Source organism: Lynx rufus, unplaced genomic scaffold, assembly GCF_022079265.1.
Source record: "Lynx rufus isolate CCGP_SWC_20201006 ecotype Redwood Valley unplaced genomic scaffold, mLynRuf1.p SCAF_37, whole genome shotgun sequence".
NCBI classification, from domain to species: Eukaryota; Metazoa; Chordata; class Mammalia; order Carnivora; family Felidae; genus Lynx; species Lynx rufus.
Window position 1 is genome coordinate 2,643,863 of NW_025814853.1, and position 27,958 is coordinate 2,671,820.

The 27,958-nt window shown below is 62.3% G+C and overlaps 3 protein-coding genes across 16 annotated transcripts; all 3 read right to left on the bottom strand.

Annotated features, from left to right (window-relative positions):
• Positions 1–168: 168 nt before the first annotated feature.
• On the bottom strand, positions 169–5,903 carry SIRT7 (sirtuin 7). Of its 2 annotated transcripts, none has more exons than XM_047094118.1 (10): positions 5,762–5,902; positions 5,551–5,688; positions 5,333–5,437; positions 3,672–3,742; positions 3,501–3,573; positions 2,716–2,814; positions 2,405–2,641; positions 2,181–2,261; positions 1,917–2,023; positions 169–793 (listed from the first exon to the last, which is right to left on the bottom strand). In XM_047094118.1, exons 1-10 carry the CDS (start codon positions 5,852–5,854, stop codon positions 595–597), a joined length of 1,203 nt encoding a protein of 400 aa, XP_046950074.1. In that variant the 5' UTR covers positions 5,855–5,902; the 3' UTR covers positions 169–594. The 2 variants fall into 2 exon arrangements, with proteins under 2 accessions (XP_046950074.1, XP_046950075.1); XM_047094119.1 differs by lacking the exon at positions 169–793 and adding an exon at positions 800–1,465 and having other exon boundaries at positions 5,762–5,903.
• A 74-nt stretch (positions 5,904–5,977) lies between these two features.
• Positions 5,978–15,112, bottom strand: MAFG (MAF bZIP transcription factor G). 8 transcript variants are annotated; one of them, XM_047094125.1, is made up of 3 exons: positions 15,095–15,112; positions 10,904–10,966; positions 5,978–10,807 (listed from the first exon to the last, which is right to left on the bottom strand). In XM_047094125.1, the coding sequence occupies exons 2-3, from the start codon at positions 10,937–10,939 to the stop codon at positions 10,355–10,357; spliced, it is 489 nt and encodes a 162-aa protein (XP_046950081.1). In that variant the 5' UTR covers positions 10,940–10,966; positions 15,095–15,112; the 3' UTR covers positions 5,978–10,354. The 8 variants fall into 8 exon arrangements, with proteins under 8 accessions (XP_046950081.1, XP_046950082.1, XP_046950077.1 ...); XM_047094126.1 differs by lacking the exon at positions 15,095–15,112 and adding an exon at positions 14,712–14,729; XM_047094121.1 differs by lacking the exon at positions 15,095–15,112 and adding an exon at positions 13,938–14,556.
• Positions 15,113–19,513: 4,401 nt separating this feature from the next.
• PYCR1 (pyrroline-5-carboxylate reductase 1) lies at positions 19,514–23,545 on the bottom strand. Of its 6 annotated transcripts, XM_047094116.1 has the most exons (7): positions 23,363–23,545; positions 23,084–23,154; positions 22,214–22,393; positions 21,787–22,008; positions 21,519–21,611; positions 21,208–21,371; positions 19,514–20,346 (listed from the first exon to the last, which is right to left on the bottom strand). In XM_047094116.1, the coding sequence occupies exons 1-7, from the start codon at positions 23,427–23,429 to the stop codon at positions 20,181–20,183; spliced, it is 963 nt and encodes a 320-aa protein (XP_046950072.1). In that variant the 5' UTR covers positions 23,430–23,545; the 3' UTR covers positions 19,514–20,180. The 6 variants fall into 6 exon arrangements, with proteins under 6 accessions (XP_046950072.1, XP_046950070.1, XP_046950071.1 ...); XM_047094114.1 differs by having other exon boundaries at positions 21,208–21,611; XM_047094115.1 differs by having other exon boundaries at positions 20,235–20,346; positions 21,519–22,008.
• Positions 23,546–27,958: the final 4,413 nt, after the last annotated feature.

A 27,958-nucleotide genomic window follows, 5' to 3' on the forward strand; every position in this document is an offset into this window, starting at 1 on the left:
TCCGTCTCCCCCGCGCGGCCAATAGCGTAAGCGCACCTGGCCGAAGAGGCGGGGCAGGGCCACGTGGGGCCCAGCGTCCCCGCCCCGTCCCGTCCCCCAGCCCCACGAGCCCGGCGGGGCGCCCGCCCCCCACCACGCGCCAGCTGGACAGTCACAGGACACTCGAGGGACAGTGCTGAGATGTTTAATAACAATAAAAAGGGCTGCTGAGAGCCGAGGCCCAAAACCACCCCTCTGCCGCAAACCCCACATGGAAAGAGGTTCCTATAAAGTTAACAGGTTTCAGTACGAAGTAGTAGAAAGAGGGTTGAGGCCCCTGAGACTAGCCTGGTGAATGAGGTAAGGCAGCCGCGCTTCCTCTCGGCCGGCCAGCTGTGCAACGACCCGAGCTCTGTCCCCAAAGAACGGCACGGCCGCCGCCGCTTTATGCAGAGGCTGCACAGGCGAGGCGTCCTCCCGGAGACGCCCACAGCGGTGCAAGGGGGCTTCCGGCCAGAGGATTCTCGCTGGACCCCGGGGCAGTCCTGGCCGGGCCCCCCACGAACAGGCGTTCCGTCCTCTGCAAAGTGCCAACTGTTCCCGTCAAGCACCGGGTTACGTTACTTTCTTCCTTTTTGTGCGTTTAGTGCAGCCCCTGCCAAACCAGCCTCCCAGCACCGGGGCGGAGCTAAGTGGCGCAGCTCGCTCTCCGGGCGGGGGCTCCTCGCGGCTCCTGCACAGCGACTTCCGACTGTGGGTGCCTTCTTCACCCGCACGCAGCGGGGTCGCCAGGGCGAAGATCGGGTCCTGCCACCTACCGAAAAGGGAAAGCTGGGTCAGACGTGCCTGGGAGCCCCTCAGTCACAACCTGCCCCAGGGCGGGAAAGCTGACTGCGGTCACCCTGCTGCCCTCCCCTGGGGTCTGAACTGTGGCCAGGCTCTGCCTAGCGGCAGTTCCATCACACCCGAGCTACAGAGCAGCTGCCGGACGGCTAAGGTTCCTGAGTGATTCAGACCAGCTCGGCCCCCGAGAACTCAGTGTCCTTGCTGGTGATCGAGCAGGCTGTGTGCGCCCAAGGTTGGTCACTAGCAACTCTGGGTCCCACCTTTCAATTGTACGGTCAGGGGTGGGTGGGCCAGACCCTCTCCCTCTTCCCAGACTGCCAGACCTGATGGGGGGGTGGGGGGGGGGGGCGGGAAAGGCCAGCTGACTAGGGAGGCGCGGCCTACAGACTACACCGTGAAGAGATCATGTGTCTGACGGAGATGTAGAACCACATATCATAAACTTAAGATACAGATAAGCACTGATAAAGAAAATGAGCTAAGTTAATGTAAAAAAAAAAAAAAATACAGTACACAATAGGCCCACATTACAGAACAGCACAAACATAACATACAAGAATTGCCAGGCCCAGAAGGTGAAGGGATCCTTAATTCTTGAACCCTTTGATTAAAAGAAGTTATTGATTTCCCCTATAAGACCCTGAAAATTCACAGAGAAAGAAAGTGTAAACTTTTTACTCAATACATACACCACGTCTAAATTATCACAAATTCTGTATTAAGGTACAGTTTAAGCTTCCCCAAAGTACGCCAGCTCCCCGAACCGAGTGCACCGAGATCCTGTTTGGAGATGCCGAGACCACGTCCCTTCAAGGCACCTTCGCGTCCAGGCTGTCGGAGGTAGGAGGGGGGCTCTCCAGGCACACACTGGCACATTCTCTCTCCCCATGGGGAGTCACACCAGCCAGGGGGCCTCAGCTGATGCCTCTGCCACTCCCCCTTGCTGGCAGAGGCCACCAAGCTGGGGTCACGCCTCAGACACCATCTGCGACAACTCAGAGCATTCTCTACACTCAGTTCACGAGAAAAGACAGACGCGGTCCATCCACACAGGGCAGGGAAGGGGGGGGATGCACCCGTGCCCCCCTCACCTGCTGTAGGGGGGGATCTCCAGGCCCAGCTCGTCCATGAGGAGCTGCATGACGTCATCACACTTCCCATGAAGCTTCAGGGCAGCCCAGTCATCCTTCGGGGTCCACTGGGGACAGGGGAAGGCGAGTGAGGATACCTCACTTCTTCCCAATGGCCCTTTCTTGCCATATCTCTGTGACCCAGGACACGAACATCCAGGAGCTCTCTGGTGCTCCTGTTCTAAGGCCCAGGTCTAAGGAGGTGTCTCTGGGTGCTCAAGTTACCTGCAAGTTTACAATGTAGAGCTTGGGCCGCCTGCTGGGGGGCTTGGTCATGCACCAGAGGCGTGGATACTTCTTTAGAACCTGCAGGAACGGACAGACGGACAGAAAGACCACATGCACAACAGCGAACAAAGCTACAGGAAGCTAGCTTCTAACACTGAACTGGCCAGGGACTGGCAGCTCTCCCCTCCCCTCCGGTCCCGTCCGCGGCGCTGTTCACGTACCTTTAAGCTGGAACCTAAACACAGGATCGTGTCTGCCTTGCTGGCAGCCTCAGTGGCTGCCTCCCAGTTCAGAGGCTGCCCCAGCGTGCCCCGCTCCCCAAAGTGCACAATGGTGTCCCGGAGCTGGGCCCCACACTTGTGGCAGGCCCGGCCCGTCTGGTGCCGGTGCAGGGCGGTGCGCTCAGTCACATCAAACACCCTCACGTATTCCCTGTTGGGTGTGCAGGCTGTACAGACCTGAGGAGGAGAGGGCGCCGTGAGCAGGAGCCGCTGGCCCGCACAGGCCCGCGAATCCCAGAGGGACCGCTCACTTCAATGTACATGTTCCCGTGGAGCTCCGAGATGGCCGTCCGCGGCAGCCCGCTCCGCAGGTGGAGCCCGTCACAGTTCTGAGACACCACGTGCTGCACCTGCGGGGCAAGTAAGGGCAAGTCAGCAGGTGGCCTGAGAGGGGCTGTGCTCAGTAGTGAAAGCAGTCCTTGACCCTGCCCAGAGTCCCCAAACCAGGGCAGCTCCGACCCCATGTGGAGCCTCACAGGCAAAACCGGAGCGGCAGGCCGGTCCCAGCAGCAGGTCTAGGGGGGTGGGGGGTGGGGGGTGGGGGGGAACCCAAGCTGCCCCCGACCAACCCGGAAGCACTTAGCGAGCTGGGAGTGCAGCTGTTTGCTCTCGGCAGGGAAGGGGCTGGGGCGCGAAGTGACACTCTCTTGGGTCATTATGTTTCAGGTCACTGAAGGACCAGGAGGACTGACCCTTCCCTACTTGGTTGAAAGTGCTCGGCAGAGGGTCTTTAGAGTTCCCACAAGCCTCCCCTGTACCTAGGTGGCTTCTGAGGTCTGTGGGGACAATGTGAGAGAAACACAGGGGGGAAAAGCCACCAGCGGCTCTTGGCCTGAGGCCGGCCCTACGATTCACGCGAGAGACTACCCTTCTCTTGAAAAAGCAGCACCGGAGTCTAAAACACTCTGTGGGCACTTATCCCAGGGGTCCCTGGGACAGAGGTATGATGCAGTTGCCATGTGGGCACAAAGGTGGCCCTCCAGGTCCTGTGCCAGGGACCCGGCAAGTATACTAGCTAGCCACACCGGGCTCTTACCAGCTTTTGCTCGTGTAAGCGGGCGATGCTCATGTGGGTGAGGGTTGGCTCGGCCTCACTCAGGTCAGCAGCACTGCCAGGTGGAAGGGAAGCAAAGGCGTGGGGAGCTGTGAGGTCAGGCCCAAGCTGCCTCTGCTCGACTGGCTGGGAAGGCTGCATCAGGCTGCTTACCTAACGCTTCTCCCTTTCTGAAGCAGCGTCCACACTCCATTAGGGCCCCGGTAATCTGGGATAGAGGCTGCCTGCATGTTCAGAAAGACGAGGCCAGTGAAAACGCATCACTACGGGAACTGGCAAAATTCCCCCAAGCGAAAACTCAACGTTTTCCTCTTGATGTGTTCCAGACTCGTCTGTGCCCTGGCCTCCGTTCATTCCACAGGCTCAGCATTTCCTAGTCCAACCTGCCTGAACCCAGATGGAGTGGCTCCTTCCCTCTGCCCGGACCCCTGCCCCAACCCGGTCTAGCTCCTCCCTCCGGCTTCCAAGGAGTCCTGCCTCCTCCGGGAGCCTCTCCAGCACGAGCACAACCTGGGCTCTGCAGCCCCATCTGTCCTCCAAACCAAGGGAGAGGACGGGTCAGGCTGATCTGTGAGTCCCCAGGGCCGAGCCAGTGCTCAGGAAACACTTAGCAAATGGTGGCACCCTAGGTAGGAGTGCTGGTCTGTCCCAGTTCTGACACCCGGTACGGTGTTTCCTGACCTCCCTTGACAAAGAGAGCCAATCTCTCCAGACGAGCTAAACACCCTGAATGTCCCTACTTCTCAATGCAGAGAAACGAAACCACCACGAGAGAAGACAGAAGGTGTGCTCGGAGCAAGGAGTCTTACATTCCCTAGGCTGTGAGTGACATCTCTTCTGGGGAGCCCTGTCTCCTCCCTGCGGCTTAGGCTCAGAAAAATGCCCACCCCAAGCAGTGTGGTTCTGAATCACACTGAAAAGAGAAACCTCAAACAGTGATGCTCAGAGCAAACTAAAGAGCAGGACTTTCAGAGATGACAGGAATGACTGGAGGACGGAGACCCGACCACCAGGGTCTGCAAGTTAGGACGGTCAGCACCCCTTCCACGATCGCACTGGATCTTCCCCTGGCCCTCTCCTGTAAAACCTTCCTCAACCTTCAAGGCCCGGCCTCAATGCCGCCTCGCACAGAAAGCAAACTGGATGGGTGTCCCAGCTCTCTGAGACCGCGGAGGGCGTGTCTGCATGTCGGCTCTGGCAACCCGGCCAGCTACTGCCATCCCCTCATCACCTGCGGCCTCCCCGAGGCCAGAAATCCTCAGTGTTCACCTCTGCCGGGCCCACACGTGGGTCACACTCGACAGGCACCCATTAGGTGGACAGGTAACACTCTCAAAGCTAGCCGTGTTCAATGGCCCGAGATAGCTTCTCGATAAAATGTCCCCAAACCCAACGCCTTTCTCTTCTTTACCTGGTGTACTCTAATTCTAACTACCTCGCGTTCTACTTACTTTCCTTCAACATTCAGAAAATAACAACGAACGCGGAATCAGGAGACGGGTCTGGGGCTTCACTCTCTACCCACATAACCTTGGGACAGTGAGTTAACCTCCCGGACTTGAAACGAGGAGATGCCTGCAGGCACTAACGTATTATGTCCTGTTTCACCCCTCTTCCCTTCTCGCCTCGAACGGGGTATCACAAACACTGCAAGTGTTTACACGTATTTATGCCCTCAACGAAGTTTGAGTCCTTTCGGGCTTCTCGACTGTGCTCTCCGCGGTCCTGGGGTCAGTCACCCAGAAGGGGGCGCCCCACACCCGCCCCCGGCGCTCCGGGTTTCTCCCGGACCTGGGAGCCGACGCCTCCCGTACCGTGCTGATGCCGGCGCCCGTGTAGACGACCAGGTACTTGGCGTTCCGGACGGCGCCGGCCAGCTCCCGCACTTTCCTCCGCAGCTCCTCCGGGTCGTCGCACACCTGCCGAGACGCCGAGGCCGGCCGTAAGCCCCGCCCCCGCCCCCGCCCGGCTACAGGTCCGGCCCCGGCGGCCCGCCGACCGAGCCCCGCGCCGACCGAGCCCCGGGACTCGCCTCCTCCTGCCGCCGCTTCAGGCCCTCGCGCCGCCTGCTCCGGCCCTGCAGCTCGGTCACCAGGTCCTCGCTCTCGGCCAGGAGCCGGCCCTCCTCGGCGCTGCGCTCCGCTGCCGCCTTCCTCAGGATGCGCGACACCTGCGGGCGCGGGGCAGGCGGTGAGGGCGGCGCGGGGCGGGGGCGCGGCGCGGGGCGGGCGGCGGCGGCGTACCTGACGGAGGCGCTCCCGCTGCTGCTCCTCCCGCAGCCTCCGGACCCGCTCCGCCGCCTTGCGCTCCGAGCGGCTGGGACCCCCGGCTGCCATCGCTCCCGGGAGACCCGCGCTTCCGCTTCCGCCTCCCGGCAGGCCGTGCACCGGCGCATGCGCGCAAGGTCCGCCCCGCCCTTCCGGCCCCGCCCGCGCGGCGCGCAAAGGAAGCACCTGACGGTCTCTTTAAAAGGTGTTTATTGATCATATACAAAATAAAGAAAACCTTATATATCACAAACATACACTATGTACAGCAATAAATACCCGGGGTCCGGCCCAGTGCCGCCCCCCCTGGACAATAATTTAGCAATAAATACTGCACAGGGCGGGGTGAGCGCTGAGGCCACAGCCCGCCCCAGGGAGGCCCCTCCTCACCTGGATCTTCCACAACCCCTGCCTGCCCCGGCAGGTCCCAGGGTACCACCACCTCCCCCTGGTTTCAGCCCTAGGCAGGACAGGCAGGGTCTGATCAACTCCGCTTGGACCTAGCCTCTCAGCGCCAGGAGAGCACCAGAGCTGGACGCACTGGGCAGCCCTTGTCCTGTTGCCCTAAGATGCCAGGAGAAGGCTTTCTGTACCCACTCCCGTTTGGTTAAAGGCTTCAGGGAGTAGCAAATTGAGGGGATGGGGAGAAGGAAGGGGCTGGGACACGAGGGTGCTGGAGGGGCCGCCCCCTCGCAGTCCATCAGGGGCACACTCTTCTAACACTCCAGCTCACCAGACACCCGCGTACCAAGGCTGCTGTTCCAGCGTGGGGTGGAAATGTGCGTGACCGGCCCAAAGGTACAGCCCACGCGCAACACACACAGGCCAGAAGCAGGACAGGCCATCAGTCTCCAGGGCACACCCCTGCCTCTGTGTGTCCTCCACTCTCCCCACCTGCTCCAAAACTAGACGGCCAACAGGAAGGCAAAAACGCGCCAAAAAGAATTATTCAGTGGCTTCTGGGGAAAAAAAAAAAATCGTTACTGTGTTGGTTCCTTTCACCAAACCACAGCCTAAAAAAGTAACTTACAAGATCCCAGAGCGGAAACGGTGCTGCAGGCTGTGGCTTGGGCTTCCCAGCTGTGGATGGGAGCTTTAGCCAACTGGCCACCTCTGAAAGGGAGGCCACAGGGACAGGAGGGGGCTTGACCAGCCATCCGAAAGCAGGCTACAGCTGATCGGAGCTGTGGGCCCAGGAACTGACCATAGAAGCTGTTGCTGACGGGCAGGGTTGTGCACACAGACCTGAAGCCTGGACCAAGGGCAGAAAAGCCTCCGGGGAGACCTGGTATCCGGCAGAAACCAGCACACCACACGGCCGAGCAGCCGTGTCTTCCCACCTTTACAAACAGTGGTGCCGCCCAGAACAGCAGCCAGGGCCATAGGGAAGTCTCCCTGGGGCCACACTCAGGGCAGGAGCTGACCTGTTCCCACAGGGTTCTCCTCTGAAATCTGAGTGTCCGTGTCGGGATGAGGGGGGAGTAGGGCTCAGGCCCGATGGGAAGGAAGGTACACGTCATGGTTTACTTAGCGGACCAGTTTGGGAGATTTGGCCTCGGCCAAAGCCCTCGATTCGCTGTGTCAGAAAAGTCGAGGATAAAAAGAACACAACACCCTCACAGTAGGAAAACTGAATTGACAAGAATCAGAAAGACACCAACCAGTCACATGTGGACACAGGCTCTACTGTCAAGAAACCAAGGGGAAGGGGGAAAGGGCAGAGTGCAGAGCGGCCCCGTGGGGCTGGCTTGATGGGAACAGGATGTACTCCCAGACCCGAGGAACAGCTGCTCCAAATCCAAAAACTCCAAAGGGAAGCATGGCCTCAGTAATTCCAGAAGCTTCTTCCAATACCTAAACCAAGGACCTGCAATTTCTCTTCCGTCTGTGTCCACCCTCCAACCCGCCTCTGGACTTCCAAACCCACCTCCTTTCTCTCCTCTCCACGTCTCCAGCTGCAGATGGACAACTACCTCCCAGCAAGGACGAAAGTGTCGGGACCGTAAGCGGACACGGAGAACATGGACGTGACCCCTCTTCAGTGATTCTTATGACGCGATTCCAGCTCACTGCTGCTACAACCAACGTCAACAACTTTCATCTAGACCCTAGGTAGACAAAGCCAGACAGCAAGGAGGGGCAGGAAGCCACTAAGTATTGAGAGCCAACAGTCAAAATCTCCATCGCAGGCCGACCCGGGTACAACCGGGAATGACTGAGCCTCTAGGGCCAAGCCCATTAACACGACAGAAATTGACAGCGTGCCCCTGCTCCTACCCCACGGGCACACTGGGGTCAGACTCTGGGATGAAAATCCTCCCTGCAGCCCACGAGGTCACACCCTGCGAGGCCGCACAGTGTTTCTTTTCGCCAGCCCACACTTCTGTGCTTTACAGGGGTTCGTTCGGGGCCCCCAGAGGAGCCAAGGCCCATGTGGCCAGAGATGGGGCAGTAGCCTCTTGAGGGCAGGCACCGCAGGAGGCCTCCGAGGAGCTTCCCAAGCCCAGTCTGGAAGACTGGCTGCCTCTGCCGAGGGGCCACGGGAAGGTAGGCTCAGCCCCGCAGAGGAGCACCCCTTGAGCTGAGCAGCGCATCCCTGGAAGACACAGATCCCAGAGGCGAAAGAAGGCCCAGAGCCCAGTCAGGGCGAGGTGAGAGATAGGACCCGGCCCTGGGCACTGGAGCCCTTGTCTGGCACCGGCGGAGACCCCCCCCCCCCGCCCCCAGGCTCATGGGCAGGGTGAAGGGGCCGCCCCAGGTGAGTCCTCAAACCACCTGGTTTTGCCTGGGAAGCTCCACTTCACAGCACAGCAGCACTGCCAGGACACGTGGGCAGCAGGCTTCGCGACCCCCACGTGGGCTCCACGGGTCCCGATGAGGCCCCCGTGCAGCCCACAGGAACAAAGCTGGGGTCGGAGGCCAGAGCCCAAGCACGTTGACCAGAGGCCAGAAGGAAGACACCCGGGGGTACCCTCGTGACTCCTTGGTCCCTGCAAATCTGCCACCCCTGGCCAGAGGCGGTGGGCATGGAGGCAAGGGGCGCCGTCTGGGATGGCCCCCAGTTTTACCTACCCGGCCATTGGATCAGCCCAAGCCTAGGACAGACATGCGAAGCCAAGGCTGTGCAGGGGTGGGAGCGGCAGAGCCCCCAATCTGCTCCTCTGGGGTCCCGGGTCAGGCACCGAGGCAGAGGCGGGGGGCTGGGCTGCTGGGGAGATTCCCGCGTTCTGCCGGAGCGGGAGTCGCCCAGCGCCCCAGTCCGGGCCGGCAAGCTGGCAGAAGCAAACACACAACCAAATCCAAAAAACAAACACAGGAATAACAGACACAAGAAGTGACACCCACAGGTCAAAGGTCACCAGAAGCACCAGCACGTGACGCTGCACAAGACCTCACCAGGCACGGACGACACCACGGCACCGGCAAGAGACGGAAGCAGGAAGGGCAAAGGAGTAAGTCACTTTCGGTACAATTGCAAGAGAGATAGCAAAGAGGGCGCCAGGATGCGCCTTGTGGTCGCCCACAGCTTGGCTTTTCTTTTTTTTTTTTTTTTTGTCTTTTTTAAAACTAAGTTTTATAAATAACGTCTGATAACTCTGTGTATATAAAAACTAAACTCCAACAGCCACAAAGACTTGTCCATAAGTTTACAAGAAAGGGATTTTTTTTGTTTGTTTTTTTTTTCTTTTGTTAAACTAGCAAAGTTTCTATTATACTTTCTTCCCTTTTCCATATATATGGTCAAATGTTCTTGCTTGTTTTTTTTTTTTTAAAAAGACAGTTTTATAAATACTCTGCAGCTCTGTTTTTTCTTTAGCTTTTAAACATATAATTTAATAACTTCGTAAAAGGAACTCCTCTCTTTTAAATAAAGGGCCACGTAACCACACAGATAGGTCATGTAAACAGTGACACGGGACCCGTCGCAGGACACTGGACACACCCTTCACGAATGTTCACAACCAGTGATTTGGTCTTGTTCAGTGCAATGCGTCAGGCTTGAGCGCCGTGGGCCCTGGCCCAAAGCCACATAACGCCCCGTCCCTCCCAGCGGCCGTAGCGCCCAGGCTGGTGGCCCGCCCATCCAGGCCCATCCAGGGCCCCCAAGGACACCCTACTCTTAGGAGCAGAGCCCATCTATGCCTGCTGGCCGCGTTGAGAGTGAATCACAGCCCCCTGCCAGGCAGCAGCTGTCGGGGCCTGTGGGCCACCCAGGAGCGGACAGCAGCCCTCCCTACTCAGAACCGCGAGCCCCAGAGAGCTCATCCGATCTTTCTCTGTTGCCACAGGGCCAACTCTGGACTCCAAGCCTGCACGGCCTTGGTACAAAGGGGGCCGAGGCAACCCCACGTCACCGCCGAACTGACCAATCCCAACGTACAAAACACACGATGACAACGACGAGATCAAAGGGGCTCAGCCCGGCGCCCCGGGGTGCAGGTTGTGCTTTGCAGGGAAGGGAGGAGGCAGGAGAGGAAGAGGAGGAGAGGAGGAAGAAGGGGACAGGGCTGCCAAACTCGCCATGCGCCTAACGGCCCCTTGCAGACCCGCCCGGGCAAGCGCGCGTCCCTACGATCGGGCGTCCGTCTTGGACTTTACTATCGTGATGACGCTGGTGGCAGCCACCTTGCCAGGGACGAGGGGCCCCAAGCCGGCCGCGAGGGGGCCCCGGGCCGGTGCCACGGGACTGCGGGCCACCGTCCTGGCGAAGTTCTGCAGGGCCTCGTACTTGGAGCGCAGCGCGTCGAGCTCCAGCTTCATGCTGGCGTTCTCCGAGGCCAGCTTCTCCACCTCCTGCTGCAGCTCCGCCTTCTGCTTCTCCAGCTCCTCCTTCTGGGTCACCCGCTTCACGCGGCAGCTGGCGGCGTAGCCGCGGTTCTTGAGCGTGCGCCGGCGCTGCTTCAGCTGGATGATCTCCTCCTTGGACAGGCCCCGCAGGTGCTGGTTCAGCTCCCGCACCGACATGGTCACCAGCTCCTCATCGGTCAGGCTGGTGCCATTCTCGCCTGGCTCCCGCTTCACCTGGGGGCAGGGCAGCGCACGGGGTCAAGGCTGAGCGGGGGACCGCCCACCCTGGAGGCACCCCTGCCTCGAGACTCCATCCACCCCGCTGCTCACCTTCAAGGCCTTGTTTCCTTTATTGGGGGTCGTCATAACCCGGGGGCACAGCACGCAGGCACTCTGCGAAACAGGGAGCAGAGGTCAGGACCCTGGAGAACACCCCGCTTTCCCTCCCCAGTCCATACGGAGCCTGGGGGGGAGGCCCAGCCGCCGCCCCCCCCCACCCCCAGCCTCGCCGCTCAGCTGACCGTCCCCAATACCCCGAGGACCGCCCGCCACCCTTTGGCTAGGCTGTTCCCCGTCCCCCTTGTCCCTAGAGAACCCAGCAGGTCTGAGGCGGGCAAGGGGAACCGAGGCGCTGTTAGAAAGGCAGAGACCAGGAAAAGGGGCTTGGGAAGAGTTGAGACGGATGCAGGAGGGGCCAGCCTAGAAGGAAGCCGGGAGCTTTAAAAATAACCCCAGTGTGCGCCCCGGAGCACGGCTGTTCCTGCCCAGTCACGCTGACTCAGCACATTGCTCCCGCTCCCGCTCCCTCACCGGCCTGGCCTGGCACTCCCCAAGGCTGCCAGCCAGCCAACACAGCCCCAGGGGACCCGGAGCCTGAGCAGAGCACCGCTGGGCCAGGAAGGCCAGCCTGGCCAACGGCAGGTAGGGCTGGGGCCGGCGACCCCGCACACGTGTACTCCCGGGTCCTACCTGCTGCAGCCACCTCCCCTCAGCTGGCCCTGCCCCCACGAAGGCTTAGGAGTCAGTGGGGACTCAGGCCAAGAGGAAAATGCAGGAGAGCCCTGAATCTCCCACAGACTTTTCACTCTGAACAGCTCAACTCTTTCCAGCACTGGTGGGAGCCCCCCACCCCTCCAGGTGGCAGGCACTCCAGCGCGGGCCGCACACAGCCCACCTCCGCTGCCGATGAAGCAACCTTCCTGTGGCCTCAGATTGCAGCATCTTGCGCCCCTGCCCCACCCCATCCTCGCTGTTTCATAAGAGTGCCCGGTTAGCCACGCAGGGGCCTGCTCAGCCCCTTCCAGCCCCCCACCTGAGGTCACTGCCCACAGTGCAGGGGACAAAAACAAGAGGGCTGGGGGGCTGGACCGAAGCCCCCCCCCCCCCGGCACCCACTCAGTTGCCCCTCCCACACTCTGCCCTCACTTTCTGCTTCCTGAAGCCCTGCCAAGGACATTTCTGTGCACCTAATCCTGGCGATGCTGGCTCAGCCAACCCCCCCACCCCCCCACCCCTAGCCCCCTGCTCTCCAGGTTAGACGCAGAAAAAGACGTCAGACGTGGCTGGAGGACTAAGCCAGACTGCAGTTTCCCTGCTGCAGGAGAGGTCTCTCACCCCACTGGGGAGATAAAGCATGGGCTGGGAGGGGGGTGGAGGTGCAGTTGGCTCCAGGGTGGAGCCCCCGCCTCACCCAGCCTTGCCCCAGGTGGTGCCTCATCACAGCCAGGGCATCCGGGCTCTCAGGCCCTGAGGCTGGCGTCTCACGGATGTTCCAGAGCAGAGGATGGAAAAGATAGGAACTGGAGGTCAGAAGAGCCTCAGGGGCCCCAACCCACCCTGGAAGCCGAGCCCTCATGGCAGAGCTAGAGGCGCGCCCCCAGTCTTGAGTCTGAATCAGGGTGCGAGGGCACCGCCCTGGGTCCAACCACTGTCAGCCTGAAGGAAAAGGCCTGCCACCAGCTTTTCCCACTCGCCGTGCTCCCTCCCCTCCAAATGCTGAGCACGACGGTGACTTCCTGAAGAGATCACACAGAAAAGTGCCGAGCGTGGCGGCTGGGAGCTGAAATGTGCCTCCTCGACAGATTTCGCCCTCCGCAGAAGGCCTGAACTCAGCACAAGCACAGCCGCTCGCCTCCCAGTCAAAGGTGCGTGTGTGTGTGTGCGCGCGCGCGTGCTGTGGGGGAGGGGCAGGCCTCTGCAAAGCCGGGGCCTCAGCCCCCTGGCCCGGCCTCTGTCCACCGGGGGACACACACAGATGTGACAGAGACAGCCTTTGGACATAGATGGCTAGGGATAGCTCAGGCCACCTCTAGAAGCCAGACAGGGAGTATCCCAGAGACGGGACTGAGGATAAGCTTCCTCTCCTCCCCATCAAGGGCCGGTCCAGAGCTGGGGCCTGGTCATCCTTCCCAACTCAACTCCCCCAGAGGCCGGGCCACCCTGGGGAGAGGGCACGGGCAGTCCCCAGGGCCTGAAACCACCAAGGTACCCTGCGCCACCCACTCGGGCTGAGAGCCGGTTGGGATGGGAAAACAGGTTCCGAGACTTCCGTCCCCTTTACCCGGGCCCGAACTCTAGGATGTGGACACTCGGCAGGAGGCAAGACAGCCCGCCCCTGCTCCTTTTGGTGGCCTGCAAACTCTAGTGTCCAAATGTCCCCAACAGGCGTGGCCCCAACCTAGCCTAGCCTTACTCCCGCCCTGCCCTTCAGAACCACCTTCTCCAAAATCTCTCAGCCACTGAAAGCGATTCTGAAAAAAGTTTCAAACTTCATTTCCACCTAAGCATAAATAATGACAAGACTTACAGAAATACCCCTTCAGGAATCTGCATTTTCCTAAGGTAGGAAGAAATTCCAGCCAAAAGATGAGCTGAAGTGTTACACAAAGCTGCCTCTGTGTGTGTGTGTGTGTGTGTGTGTGTGTGTGTGTGTGTGTGTGTGTGTTGGGGGCAGGGGGTGTCCCTGAAAACAAACCACAAGGCGGCCCGACCTAGCCATGAACCCCTAGGTTCAGCTCTGATCTAGACAAAACACCCCCCGTCCTGGAGGCCAGGAAGCACCCATACATTTAGGAAAGGTGGCCCAGGCCACACCACCCTCAGGCTGTCCCCCTGAGGGCCCCCCCCCCCAAGAGGCCCAACATCCATCAGGGCCACAATCTTTACTAACACCTGCTCGACACTGAGCTCCAATCTCAAGTAGGACAATTTTGGGGTGACTGGGAACCGCATTCTTCCACTCCATGCCTTCCACACCAGCCCGCCTGCTGTGCCCCAAAGGCTGGGCACCCTCAAAGCCACCACCACCTGCAGCTTTGACCCAAACCCCAAAGCCAGGCTGTGCAAAGGGGCAGGGCCTGCTCACCAGACACCTCACTCCCCAGATGTCAAAGTCCTGCCGCTTCCTCTCATTGGCAGTTTCCTGGTACAGCTGCACCTGCTTGTCCCTGCCCTGTCCACTGCCCTCCAGGACTTGAGTAAAGGCACCCCTCTTTCTCCCACTGACTCCCTCTCTGGCCAGGGTGTATTCCTCTCTTTCTTCCCCGCCCAGGGGCTGCCCAGCCTAGCCAACCAGACCAGTCACAGGGAAAGCCTGCTTCCCAGCCTGGCAAGCACGGCCCCCCTAAGCTCCTCCCCTCCTCTCACTCAGAGAACTATTTCCCAGTTTGGGGAACTGTCCCAGACGCTGGTCAGGGACCAGCTGCCTGAGAAGAGAATGCCTGGGAGGGGAGGGGACGGGCAGGCCAGGGGCTTCACATTCTGCCGGGGGAAGAAAACCTACCGCGAGGCCCCTCCACCATCTCCTCACCCACTCCTCCTTCAACTCGCATGCCAGCCCAAACTTGAACCGGTGCCCCAGTCCCTGGGCCTGGGCCCTTCCCCAGTTTCCCTCCTGCGCCTATCTCCCGGCCCCTTAGACCCCAGGCCCCTTGCTCAAATCCCCCCCAGACATCAGAATGAGCATCGAGTGACCTCATGCTGATGACTCAGCAAGTCTCCCTCTGGGCTCTGGCACGCGTGTGACGGAGCGAAGCCGCCGCGGGCAGGGTCTTCCCGGCCCCGCCACGTGCCGCCCCCTACCCCCCACCCGCCCCGGCCCGCCGAGGACCCCCGCGCCCGGGCGGGCGGACACAGACACCTGATGAATCAGCAGCGAGAACCGGGGCCCAGAGGCTCTTCCGCGGAGCCCTAGGCGCCCCGCTCGACCCCACCCTTTCCTCCCGCCACCGCGGCCGCCCCTCCCACCGGGACGCCCCGGGCTCCGCCGAGCGAGCCCCGCGTACGCCCCGCCCCGCCCTCCTCCGGCCCCCGCGGCCCACCCCCAGCAGCCCCGGCGCGAGGGCCGGGAGCTGCTTCCGAGCCGCGGGGAAATCGAGGCACGGGCCGCCAGCAGGGCGCGGGGCAAACCCGAGGCCGGGAGCGCGCGGCCCGCGCCGCCCCCGGCCCTCCAGGAGGAGCCGCGGCCCCGCCCGCCCCCACCCCGGGCCCGGAGCCCCCCGCCCGGCCCGCCGCCGCACTCACCCACCACACTGCGGGCCCGGGCGGGCCGAGGCCGGGGCGGGCGGGGCGGGGGGCGCTCCGAGGCCGCGCGGGGGCTCCGGGCCCGGGGTGGGGGCTCGCCGCCTGCGCGGGCCGGGCCGAGCGCGCTGGGAAGGCCGGGCCGGATCAGGCTCGGGATCCGCCGCCGCCGCCGCCGCCGCTCCACAGACGTCACATGATGTTTGGTCACGTGGGCTCCATTCATGAAGCGGCGACGCGGCCGGCCGGGGCTTAAAGGGGAAGGAGCGGCGGCGGCGGCGGCGGCGGCGGCAGCGGCGGCGGCGGCCGCCGCGGCGGGACGCGCCTGCACTGCGCCTGCGCGCCCGGAGCTGTCGCCCCGGCGATGCCGCCGCCGTCCTGCCCCGGCGGGGTCTCGCGGGACTGGCCCCGGGCGCGCGCACCTCCGCGGGCCAGGCTCCGGCCTTCGAGCGGGGAGCCTCGTGGGACTGTCCCGCCGCCTTCCTGGCCCGGGGGACCCGTGCGGACCTGCGGTCCCGGGGCATCGCCAGGAGGGTCCTCGCGGGGCTTCCCAGGCTGCCTGGCGGCCACTTGCAGGCATGACCTCGCCTAATTGCGAGCCGACCTCCGCCCTGCCAGGTAGCCGCGGCCTGGCTCACGGAGGACCCGACAGTCTTGTCCAGGAGGCAAACTGAGGCGTGTTCAAGGCCGCCTCCAAGATCCTGCGGGGAGGGTGGTCTGGCTTCACCCAACGCCCGAGACCCCACACCGAGCGACGGGCAGTCAGGCAGCCCAGGAGTGGGTGCGCCGTAAACAAGTGTGGAGTAGTTGGTGCACCAACTGCTCCTTTCCCGTTCCATCCACATCTGCCTGGAGCTCAGCTCACAGGAGTCCGTGGCTGCGCCTGCCTTTTCTCTAAGGACTTCTCGCTGCTGTTCAAAATTCCCAGAGAACGAGGCAACCCAGGGCAAGAGGGGAAATTGGAGGGATCCATCCCATTTCCACTTCCAAGTTCTGGATTTCCTTTCTCGTGTGTAGAGTCAGGAAGGGTGACTCACCCTGCCAGGCGGGTCAGTGGGACTCAGCTGGCAGAGGGAGGAGTGAGGGACAGGTGGCCGGGGCTTCACGGGAACTCAGTGCCACTGACGAAGGCCACTCGAGGAGGCCCCCAAAGCTGGGGGCAGAAGGGCACCACAGCACCCCCTGCCTGCCTCCAGTAACCTCTCTGAATCCCACAGTGCCTTGTCACCAGCGTTGCAGGTTTGGGCGTGGTTGTCTTAATCCAAGCTGCTCTTTAAGGGCAGGGCGTGACATTGTACTGGGCTCCACTGGAATCTCACGTACTCCAGGGCCTTGAGATTATATTTGTAATCTTTACACCCATCGTGGAGCTCGAACTCACAACCCCAAGATTGCATGCTGTACTGACTGAGCGAGCCAGGTGCCCCAGGGGTGTGACTTAAAGTCAACTCAATCCACAGAACAACAAAGGCTTGCCCCTGAGGATAAGAATGCAGTCCTGTGGGCTCCAGCTCCTCCAGCCTCCTCACCGCTGTTCTCCTGGTCCCACTTGGCAGGGATGTGGGGTCTGAGCTACTGTTGGACCTTAAGAGCCAGTCCACGCAGCAGGGCCCTGGCAGGCCACATGGGGTTGACTTGGTGCCACCCAGCTCACGCCAGAACCACGATGCCATCAGGAAACACCGGTGATTGGCCTGGGGCTGGGGGTCACCATGGGCGGAAGCTCGCTGGCTAATCCCCACTCGTCTTCCCACACCCCTGACTCCCCAGTCCTCATGGGAGGGAGTCTGGCTGCCATTGACATGTGGGAGGTGACTGAGAGGCTGATTTATCAGTCATTCGCGTTCTGCTCCTTCTCACCAAGTGAGCAAGGAGTCCCCTCCTCCTCCTCCCCACTGGGAACACACCCAGCCACCTCTTCTGTCTTGGAAGAGGGACAAGCAGGCATGGGGATGCACCCACCCAGGGCCATCAGAGAGGTCGGGAAGCGAATCGGGGCCCAACTCACCTGGAGGCCAGTGACAGTGTGGATGTCAGGGATGCTTCCCACAGAGATGGCCCTGGGCCCTGAGGTCAGCCCTCTGGCCATGGGATGGGGGTCAGCTCTACGGCCCTGGGAGGTCAATGCTCCGGGAGACAACCCAGACTCTTTGCTGCCCCCCTCCCAGACTCTTCAGGAATATGGGAGAGTATGTGGAAAAGTGTCCTGACCACCTGCAGAATAACCGATAGGGGGTTTGTTCGCATGTCTGGGAGAGGCCACCGAGGGAGAGGAGGTGCCCTGTTGAAACAATCAAGATAGCCAAGCCCCCAGCACCTGTACTAGGGTCCAGCTAAAGGCCCCAAGAGAGTGCGTGCTTGCTCCCACCTGTCAGAAGTCTGGCTGACTGCCACCCACGGTGCAGGACATTTGTCCCCCGGGAATAGCACTACAGCCTTGCCGGGGAGTGATACTGCAAAGGAACAGGCCCAGGTTTTAGCATCCCTGCTGGTCTACGCGGCACCACCTTGACCAGCTTCCAGATCTGCCGCTAGGGGGCAGACGCTTAGACCTGGCTCTCTGGCCTGGCCTGGCCTGGCCTGGCCCTCTCTGGGCCTCAGTACATTGCTTCCTGCAGCAGCTGAATGCTGGCACCACCACCCCCACCCCACCTCCCATGTCCTCCAGCCCCACAGCCCCCCTCCAGGTTGAACCCTCCGTGGGCAGATCTTAGACCCCACTGGCTTCTTCTGGAGTTCAGCAGGCCCCAACCTGACACTTGGAGGAGGCCCCGGGCATATGGGATGTGGCTGGTGTCCAAACCCAGACTGACCGGCCCTGCTGCCACTGGTGTCCAGGTAGGGAGATGGGCCCTCACCAGGGCCCTCCTAGGATGGACGTCTCCCTTCTCTGCCTGGCCAAGGGCTGCTGACCTGTTTGTTCTGGAGCCTGAGCCCAGTTGGACAGGGGTCAGCCTGGTACGGGAAAGGACGGGCAGAGAGGAGCAGGGCAAAGGCCCCATCCGGGCAGGCAGGAGCCCAGGGCAGAGTTGCAGTTAGGAAACTGAGGCAGAAGCTGGGTCAAGCAGAGGGAGGTGGCTCTGCCACCAGGGCTCACCTGGCCCATTGGGCAAAGGACAGTAAATTCATTCCAGCCTCTGCCCCATCTGGGGAGGCCCAGGGCGTGGTGGGTGTCAGAGCTAGCAGTGACGGGGGCCAGGAAGGTACGCCAGACTGACCTTCACCCACTGAGACCCCTGTCAAGGCTCCTGCTTGGACTCATTGCAGGACCGCAATGCTTCCCACCTGGCACTTGTGGGCCCCTGGCCCTTGAAGCCCGTCCGCCTCCCTGACCTGCTCTGACGCATGTACAACACGTCCCCGCGCCCCTCCACAGTGTGCTCCCGCTTACAACGGCTCCCCTGGACACCTGTCCCCACAGGACCCTCGGGGCCTCACCCGCCTTCCTGCCCGGGCCACTCCCCTCCCTCAGGCTCATTTGCCCTTCCTGCTTCCCCACCTGTGGAACTTTGGCTTGATGGAGAACCACAGATGGAAGGCTCCCGAGTCCTGCCTGCTGGAACCCAGCACATTCTTCGTGGGTCAGAGTAAAGCCTCCCTGCAAAGCTCGTCTGGACCCCTGTGCCTCCTCCTAGGCCGTGATGTGCCTCTTCCCCTCTTCAGACTCACCAGCTCACTTTCCTCGGGCCCACAGCACGGGGCGGAGGGTGGGGGGCAGCACCGCCCCTCGTCGTATTGGCCGGTGTCTAACACACAGCAGACGCCCAGTGAGACTGGCCTTGACTTGAAGGGATTAGCTGGGGACCAGCTTTGGTCCTGGGCAGGCCTGTGGCACCACCTCTTCTGAGAACATCTTTTTCCCAGGAGGAGGGTGCCAAGGTGCTGTCAGGGAAGGGGTGATTCTGGGCGCTCACTGCCCACCCCTGCACACACAGGGCCTATGATGGGGCTCACACCTTAGGAGGGACCCACAGGCATTCCAGGCCCAGATGTATATACATCTACTAGTCCTGTTTCTCTGGAGAGCCCGACATACCTCCGCAGGGGGCTCCTTCCTCACCTGCCCCTGCCAGCGTGGGTTGAGACATGTGCCCCCTGCTACGCTGGGAGATGTGGAGGGTGCAGAGGCCGGCGCCCCTCCCAGAGCAGGGCCCGCCAAGCCCAGCCTTCGGTGCCGGCCTCTGGCCACAACCCTCGTGATGGGGGCCCAAAGCAGTACACTCTTCCCCAGAAGCTCCCTCCACCGCTGCTGACTGGGAGACCCAGCCCCCCCACCCCCCGCCCGAGCCAGAATGCCGTGCAAAAATAGGGCTCCAGGACCTGTGGGCTGCTGATGGCCTCTAAGACTACACCCAACAAGGACCCTCTAGGGCAGCTGGGGCCTTCCCTCCACACATGGTGACAGAGGTAGAATCGAGGCACTGACTTGGAAACCAATGTATTTAACCTAAAAGGTCAGGAGAGAAGTGACAGGCTTGTAAGTTGGGTCAGGAATGGGAGACAGGGGCCTTAACTGTCGGGACTATCGAAGAGCCCTTTTCTCAAATGCCAAACGGAGATAAGGGGCAGTGGTCCTGCTCCCTGGACTGAACCCTCTGGTCCTTCTCACACGGAGGACGAGGCATCCCCCCAAGTGGAGGTCGGGAAGGGGCAGGAGTGGGACGAAGTTCTCTCCTTGGCTGGGCCTTCACGGGAGTCGGGGGTGCGGGGCGGGGGAGGGGGACTTGACCTTTGTACTCAGCAAGGGGCCAGGCCCCAAGCCAGCTGACCATGGGGAGTTAGCTCAGGCCTCCTGAGCTCCAGAGGAAGTGATCCTGACCCGGTGTGGGGGCAAAGGAAAGGTAGGCTGAGGTCGGAGAATCCAGTTCTGTTCTGGGGAGGAAGCCCTCAGTGACTGTGGAGATTCCCACTGGGAAGTGATGTGCCCCATCCCGGGTTACAACCCCAGCTGACCCCCGAGCTGACCAGAGTCGTGGGTGGCAGGCCCCTGCGGTGACACACTGAGGCCCGGGGCTAAGAACGCACAGCCTCAGGGTTCCAGGCCCAGGAGGGAAGAGGAGGGGAGAGCAGCGCGGGCTTGTCCGGCACCTCAGTTCCTCTTGCCTGCCGGGGCCAGGCTGTGGGGCGGCAGCTTGGAGTGGCCGGAAGGGGCCAGCGAGGACCCTGGAGCAGACTCCAGCTTCACCTTGTCCAAGATGGTCTTCTTGATGGAGGCCGGCGAGACCTTCTCCTGGTCAGCCATGGACTGCAGCTCCCTGAGGAGGCAGTGGGGAGGGTCAGGTCCGAGGCTCTGTCTCCCTCCTGAGCCCGACCGTCCCCCGGGGAAGACGAGCGCCTGCCTCCCCGGTTCTGCTGGACAGTCACACCCACCTCGCGGCCTTCGCACCCACGGTTCCCTCCACCAGCCGCCCGTCCGCCAGATGGCCATCTGCCTCCCTCACCCCTCCTTCAGACCAGCTCGGGGTCACCGGATCCACTAACAGCACCCAGACCCCAGCCCATCGTGCCCCAAGCGTGGGACGTGTGCCTCATCTGTATCCCCTGAAGGCTGGGGCGGGGGGGCTGCATCCCAGCTCTGCCGTCGTGTTGTGGCGCCTGGAGAAGTTCTGGGTTTCGGCCGTGGCCGGCAGGGACGTGAGCGGGGTGCCTGTCCATCCGGCAGATCCAGACTAGGGACAATGGCTCCGAGCCAAGATACTAACCCTGCCGCCCTCCTCTCTGATTTGCTTCCTGGTCTCACCGAGCCGGTGCCAGTGCACAGAGGCACGTCCTGGGCCCGTCCTGCCGTCTAACTTGCTTAATCTCCCCAGGAGGAGGAGCTCGGGAGGAAGGTGTTGTCAGACCCCCAGGGATCCCCTCCGGTTCCCCCAGGCCTGCCTCCCCGGCTTGGACGCGACCCCCCCCCCCCGCCCCCCGGTCCGAGGACCGCAGTGGGGAGACTGTGGGGAGCAGAGTGCAGGCGCCGAGGGCAGCCCGTCCTCGCAGGACAACGGATGGTGAGGGGCACGGCCGCCAGGCCTCGATAAGCATCCGCTGAGCGATGGCTGAGCACAGCGTGCGGGGGCTCCTGTGCCGGGGCGCGCAGCCCCGAGTGGGCGGCGGCGGCGGGGGCCCACCGTGTGCGGGTGCAGGAGGCCTCCACGGCATTGATGAGGAGCGAACGGAAACCCCCGCTCTCCAGCACGTGCAGGGCATGGATGGTGGCCCCACCGGGAGAGCAGACGTTGTCCTTGAGCTGGCCAGGGTGCTTTTCCGAGTCCAGGAGCATCTTGGAGGCTCCCTGCAGCCAGAGAGAGAGCTGGCTGCCGCGGGGGGCACCCCTGCCCCCGGCCCCCCTGCACGTCCACTCTCCACCCGCCCGCCTGGGGGCGACAGCATCGGGCCTGGCAAGGAGTGGCCCCCACAAAGCGTCAAGGAAAACACTGACCAGCAGAGCCTGGGCCCCGAGGCGGATGGCCAGGCGCCGCGGAAGCCCCATCTTCACGCCGCCGTCGGCCAGGGCCTCCAGGGCTGTGAACGCCTGCAGGGAGAAGGCGCCTGAACCTCCACCCTAGGCCTTTCCTCCTTCTCCTCCAGGCGACGGTGGGTCCAGCAGCTCTGCCCACGGGAACCGAGCAGGGAGGAGTAGGGAGGATGTGCCCTGAGGTCCCCGCACTGCCCGCCGCCACCAGCTGCCACCCATCCCCAGGCCTCACATAGGCTGGACCGCTGCCACTGAGCCCCGTGACGGCATCGATTAGGTCCTCCTCCACCTCGGTGCAGAAGCCCACACTACTCATGAGCTGCTCCAGGAGCCTGCCGTCTTCCACCTGGGCGTGGGTGCCCGTGGCGTACACGGTGGCCCCCTCCCGCACCACGACAGGTGTATTGGTCATGCAGCGGATGACTTTAGGGGCTGGCCGGAACGCCGTCAGCTTCTGGAGGAGAAACCGGCTGTGGGTCCATCCCACCCAGCGGGGTGTGCCGGGCACGCGTGTGAACGCGCTCACGCAAGTAGCGTGTCCCCACTCTCCCCGGGGGCCGGGCCAGTGCGCCCGTTTCACAGCCAGAGCTCCTGACCACCGGGCCGCATCCGCCTCCACCCGCTCTGCAGATCCCACCGGCCTGGACCCACAGGCCCACCTTCTCGATGGAGCTGATGGTGACACCAGCCGCGCACGACACCACGATGTGCCGATCTTCAACGTCGGCGCCAATCTCGTCCAGGATGAAGGGGATGATGTGCGGCTTCACGGCCAGGAAGAGCACGTCACTGTGCCTCACGGTCTCCTTGTTGTGGGACGTCAGGTTCACGCCCATCTTCTGCGGGGAGTGCAGACGTGGGCTCGGCCTGCCCCCCCCCAGTGTCCTCCCCAAGCCCCACGTAGAGAACAGCACAGACGCTGCTGAGAATGTAGACGGCCAGGATCGAGGGCTCGGGGTGTGGAGCTCTGCCGGCCCCCAGCCGCCCTTCCCGCCCCAAAGTGGAAGAAGCACTCGGCCCCGGAACAGGTCCCCTGTGCAAACAGAAGAGGGGTGCCGCATCCCTGCCACAGCCCTGACCCACCCTGCCTCGGGCTGCCATCCCCCAGGTGTCCGGGTGGGAAGTCTCGAGCCTGGAGCCCACCCCACCCTTGGATCTGGAGCCAACGTATTCAGTCCCCAGATGTGTCTGACCTGGCCCCCACCCTCTGGCCCCCGCAGTCCCTGTGGAGGCCCCTTGGCGAACCCCTTTCCAGACCAGCACACCCTCCCCACCAGCGACACCTGGGTCCCAAGAGCTAAGCAAGAGGGGCTATCAGCAGGCCAGGAGGCAGGGTCTGTGACATGCTCCCCCCAAGGCTCTTCTCTCATGAGCGGGGGAGGGGGGCGGGGGGGTGGTGGTGGCATGGTGTCTCCCGCGGGGACCTCCACCCCCGGCCCTTAGGGTCAAGGCTATCACACACTCTCCCCGGACACACTGACTGGCCCCTTCAGCGACTGCCTCCCTGACCCCCTCCACCCTGCACCTACCCTGAGGGCAGAAACCGTGGCCAGGTCCATGTCTGGGGAGCTGGCCGTTATCTTGTGGGCAGCCAGGATGCCTGCGGGGAACAGAGTTCCTTCCTCAAGGCCTGGCCCGGCCTCCCTCCCTCACATTCCCAGGAAGGAAAGTGGAAATCCCACCGCTCAGAGTAAAACAGCAATCCCTGAGCCACCCCAGACACCCCAAGGCTGCCACTTCCCACAGGACTCAAACCCCTGCCTTCACCCGCCCCCTGCACAAGGGGCCCTCCCGGCTGAGGAGCCTACCTGCTGCTGTGAAGCCCTTGGCCAAGGCGAAGGCCAGCTGGCCCGCCCCGATAAAGCCCACGCTCATGCTGGACGCAGGCCCCGCCCACAGCCCTCGCAGCTGGCACCGGATACGCAGGGGCAGCTGCGGGGCGAGATGGGGCAGGATCCGGAGCAAGAAGAAGTTAGGTGTGCAGTGCCAGGCTTGGCCACTGGGCCGCTGGCCCTGCGCCCATTCCCCCCCCCCAACCCCTCCATCCCAGCTGGTCCAACTTTCCCCTCTGCTGCCCGGCAGCCCCGACGTGGTAACTGCTCCAGTCTCCCTGCCCACGGTGCCGTTTCCGACCTGCTCCCGCGGGTCTCGGACCAAGGAGACAGGGAGGGGCGCGCCGACCTCCGGAAGGGGTCGGAGAGGGGCGGGGGGCGACGGATCGGGCCCGGAAGCTCCCCACGTCCGAGCTACCCCTCCCCTTCCTCGAGCCGGTGTGCGGATGCGCAGCCCCTCCCTGCACCGCCGCCCCCGCAGGACCCCAGCCCGGCGCGCGCTCACCCAGTTACCCCGCGCAGGTCTCCCGGCTCCCCAGAACCGCGCCCGCCACGCGGCACCCGGGCCCCGCCGGCCCCGCCTCCGCAGCTGCAGCCAATCGGCAGCGCGGCCGCCAGGCGCCGGCCAATCGGGGGGCGCGGGAGGCGCCGAGGGGCGGTTGCATCAGCCGCTTGCCCCGCGCCCCCGCCCCCGCCCACCCCGCGAGGTCCCCGCGCGCCGGGTCTGCGCGCCCCCGATTGCGCGTGGGGCCTGGGGCGCCGGGACCGCCCGGCCGGAAGCTCTGCACGCGGGGCCTGGGTGGACCACGCGAGCTCGGGCACGCCAGGCTGGTGTCCTAGTGGCGCGGCGGCTGATCGCTGCTACTGGATCATCGTGTTTGGAGACGCCCAACCGTGTAACAGTTTTGCTTGTTTGCTTAGGGATTTTTTTTGTCCTGGTTTTTGTTTTTGTTTTTGTTTTTTGTTTTGTGGGAGAGTTGAAAACAATTTGCAAGATGGAAACATTTAAAGCATACAATTTTGATAGTGTATTTTGTCGCTTTAAAATATTTTTATTGTAGGGGCGCTCGGTTAAGTGTCTGACTATGGCTCAGGTCATGGTCTCGTGGTTTGTGGGTTCGAGGCCGGTATCAGGCTCTCTGCTGGCAACCCAGAGCCCGCTTCTGATCCACTGTCCCCCCTCTCTTTGCCCCTCCCCTGCTCATTCTCTCTCTCTCTCTCTTTCAAAATAAATAAACTTAAAAAAAAAAAAGGGCAAAAATTTCTCTATGTACCAAGAGGCTTGGAAACTGGAAAGGATAGCCTAAGCCTTTTTGGGCTCTTAAAGTTAAGGGGCACCTGGGAGGTCTAGGTCAATCCCCTTTGACATCCAGACCCTCTTCTTCCCAACTGGGGTTTTCTCTGGGAGTCTCCTCTAGGGCTCTGGGGTGACAGAAGCCACAGACCCGTTACCATGTAAACCGCTCCAAACAGGTGCTTCGGGTGGGTGGTGATAAACCAGTAAACAGAAGATGAGATCCCATAGTGTTCGCCCAGCTCCCATGGAGCACCCCCATGTCTCCTGACATCTGGTCACCTGAAATCCTGACATCTTTGGCCCTGCATTCGGAAGAACGAGTCATTTTCCCCCTGAGGACTCGCTCAGAACTCATCCGAGTTGAGTTTGCATTTGGGTTTTGGGATAGTCCAGGGTCTCAGTCAGCAGCAGAGTTAAGGGCAAAGTAAGAAGTCATCGTCGTTGGGGCGTCTGGGTGGCTCAGTCGGGTGAGCGTCCGACTCTTGATTTGAGCTCAGGTCATGATCCTAGGGATTGAGCCCCACATCAGGTTCCCCACTGAGCATGGAGCCTGCCTAAGATTCTCTCTCTCCCTCTCTCTGTCTCCGCCCCCCTCCCCAGCTTTCTCTCCCTCTAAAAAAATGAACGAATAAAAGAAGTTATAATCATTGACAATCCGTCCTTGCCCCCAGCCCCGGGGAAGGGGTGAGCTGCTCTATTTTTTCAGTTCTGTGTCTTCAATGGTGACAGATTGCTCTAAAACCTGATTTCAGCATCACCCGATGTCGTGCCTCGGAAGCAGGTCTGTGAGCTCTTGTTGACAGAGCGATGACTGACGATAACGCCACCAGACCACTGTGCGCTGACCGTGTGTGCGAGGTGGACTTCCTGGCCTCCTCCGCACGCCTGCATCTGGGCATTTAGCCCTCACCCTCTGAGGGAGGGGCCGTCGTAAGGAGCCCTTCCCCAGTCGCCGCCCCCAGGCCCCATGCCCACCACACCTCTGACCCCCCGGCACCCCTACCTCAGGACCCACGTGCCCCTGACTCCCGCCCACCGACATCGGCCCCTTGAGCCCACTCCTCTTGTCCCCCGTGGACTGTCTGGGGGTGGCCCAGACTCAAACCCATACACAGAAACCCATATACAGAAAACTCCCGCTGAGTTTTGCCTGACTGTATAATCAAAGGACAGAACCCCCTCCTTTGGAAAGTACTGTTTTTCAAGTGATAAAAACAAATAACTCCCTCCTCCAAAATGAGAAAGTCCTCTTGCCCGGGGGGTGACTCTTGGGAGAACATCCCAAGGCTCCTCCTGGGGGACCCCGCCATGCTAATGCTGAGTCCTGGCTCCCTCCCCGCCTCTGTCTCCCTCTCAGGACCTTTGCAATTGAGGGTGGGTGGTGCGCTGGGGGCACAAGGCCCCTGGGCACTGAGGAGATTGGGGAGTTGGCGACAGATGACCATTTCTGAAGTGTGGCTAGAAAAGGAGGGAAGACTGGTCGGTGTCCAGGCCTCCCTGTGGGCCAGGAAGGACGTGGCCCCCGTGTTCCTTTGTCACCTGGAGATGTACCCTAGGGGGTACCATCTAGCCCCCACTCTCCCTCACTCTCCCTCAGCCCGTGGGGGCCGTCAGGACACTCCAGGACACAGAGGCTCCTGGCCCCTTTGAGGATCTCCGTTGAGCCCTAACACCCGCCCCTCCAGGTGAAGGACCCCTGTCCTGTCAGCCGCCTGTCTCACACTCTGCCGGCGCCAGCGCAAGGGAACCCTGGGAAGCCCGCCTAAAAGCTGCTCGGGCTCGGGCTCGGCTGCCCCGGCACAGCGGCCCCTCTGCCCAAGGTTGTGCCCCTGGCAGCCCCCCGCAGCGGTGTGGGCGGTGCGACCCGGAGCCCCACCGGGAGGGGGGAGACGATCTTGGCGGCACCCTCACCCCTCCCACTGCCCACCGAGGAGGAGGAGGACACTGCCTGCTTCTTCCCCAAGAGGCTGTCTCCCGGCCACGTCCTCCCTCAGTCAAGCCTAGTTTCAGCCCTTCTTCCGACTCACGTTGGAGGGATGGCCCAGGAGGTGCCCTTGGCCATTGTCCCCTGGGCAGAGACTGCTAACCAGAGCCAGGATGCGGGTCAACATTGGCGTTTATTTCCTGCTCGAGGCCCTAGACCCCTCGCTGGGCCAAGGGGCTGCTGTACTCTGGGGTGGCCCCGTCTGGGCTCTTGAGCAGGAGAAGCTGGCTAGAGCGTGGAGGGTGACAGTCCCGATGGGCTCTGGTGGTCAGCGGCCAGGTGAACGGATCTTGAGTGGAGGTCATGGGCCTGGGAGTACCAGGGAGGGACCCGGGGCCCAGGCGCTGTGGCCGAGGGGCTGGGCCCTCCCCCAGAGGTTCCAGACTAGCCTCCCTGGGCACCCCCAACCCCCCCCCCCCCCGCCCCCGCAAGCTCTGCAGAAGCTGATTCCGGGGGCTGATGGTGAGCGCCTGGCGGGCACTCCCTCCCTGGGTGGGGACCCACCTCCCCGCCCCCCGCCCCCCGGCATTCTGTGCTCATTGTGGTGCCTCTGAGGCTGCCTTGTGTGACCACACTGTGGCCCTTGTCCTTGTTTATAACCGCGTGGAGGTGGGCAAGGTGGGGCCCCAAGTCCTGGCTCCTTCTCTTTGAGCTGGCGCACACTGACTCCCCAGCAGGGCCCTGCTGAGACAGCCTCCTTCCAGGGCTCTGGGGACCCTTCCCCCGAGTCTACAGGAGCCAGGTCCCCTTGTCCCTCTGCTGGTCCAGCTCTGGCCCTCTCCTGGGCTCCTTTCCATCCCCTTCCCAGACCTGCAGGAATTGTCCCCTTTCCAACTCTGCTTAGGTCACACAGCCTGAGTGTGATCTCCAGACGCTGACGTGCACGTGAGGCTGCCTCCAAAATCCTAGCCTCAGTGTCCCCATCTCCAAAGTGGGTCACCACAGCGCCTACTTCAAAGGCTTCTTGTGTTACAGTGGGTAGCACTGAGCCAGGGAAAGCCAGGAAATGGAGAGAGGGAGACAGGGAGAGAGATGGAGATAGAAAGAGACAGAGAGGGCTGGGAGCTATCTCGGGGAGGATGCTCGCCTATGTCCTGCTCAGGGCTGCCAGCCGTCTGTCTTCCCTCCCTCCTCCCCAAGCCTAGCTGCGAGCACTGCCCGAGGTCCAGGAGCACCTGTCCTGCCTGCCTCCCTCCAGCCTGCTCCTTGGGGGTCTGGGTTCACCCGGGCCACCCCCCGAGGTGCCGGGAGTCCCCGGGGAGCACAGGTGGGTGGACCGCTGCCCACAGGG

What these genes read in the sequence shown, in the direction of transcription:
- SIRT7 (XM_047094118.1), bottom strand. Translation starts at nt 5,854, where the DNA reads ATGGCAGCCGGGGGTCCCAGCCGCTCGGAGCGCAAGGCGGCGGAGCGG. An exon ending in CGGGCGCCGGCATCAGCACG is followed by an intron (nt 3,743 to 5,332) that starts GTACGGGAGGCG and finishes CTGAACATGCAG; the next exon opens with GCAGCCTCTATCCCAGATTA. An exon ending in GCTTACACGAGCAAAAGCTG is followed by an intron (nt 2,815 to 3,500) that starts GTAAGAGCCCGG and finishes CTTGCCCCGCAG; the next exon opens with GTGCAGCACGTGGTGTCTCA.
- MAFG (XM_047094120.1), bottom strand. Translation starts at nt 12,208, where the DNA reads ATGCTTTATCTCCCCAGTGGG. An exon ending in TGCTTTATCTCCCCAGTGGG is followed by an intron (nt 10,967 to 12,187) that starts GTGAGAGACCTC and finishes CCTGTTTCGCAG; the next exon opens with AGTGCCTGCGTGCTGTGCCC. An exon ending in AAGGAAACAAGGCCTTGAAG is followed by an intron (nt 10,808 to 10,903) that starts GTGAGCAGCGGG and finishes CCCTGCCCCCAG; the next exon opens with GTGAAGCGGGAGCCAGGCGA.
- PYCR1 (XM_047094111.1), bottom strand. Translation starts at nt 23,429, where the DNA reads ATGAGCGTGGGCTTTATCGGGGCGGGCCAGCTGGCCTTCGCCTTGGCC. An exon ending in CAAGGGCTTCACAGCAGCAG is followed by an intron (nt 23,155 to 23,362) that starts GTAGGCTCCTCA and finishes TGTTCCCCGCAG; the next exon opens with GCATCCTGGCTGCCCACAAG. An exon ending in CCATCAGCTCCATCGAGAAG is followed by an intron (nt 22,009 to 22,213) that starts GTGGGCCTGTGG and finishes TTTCTCCTCCAG; the next exon opens with AAGCTGACGGCGTTCCGGCC.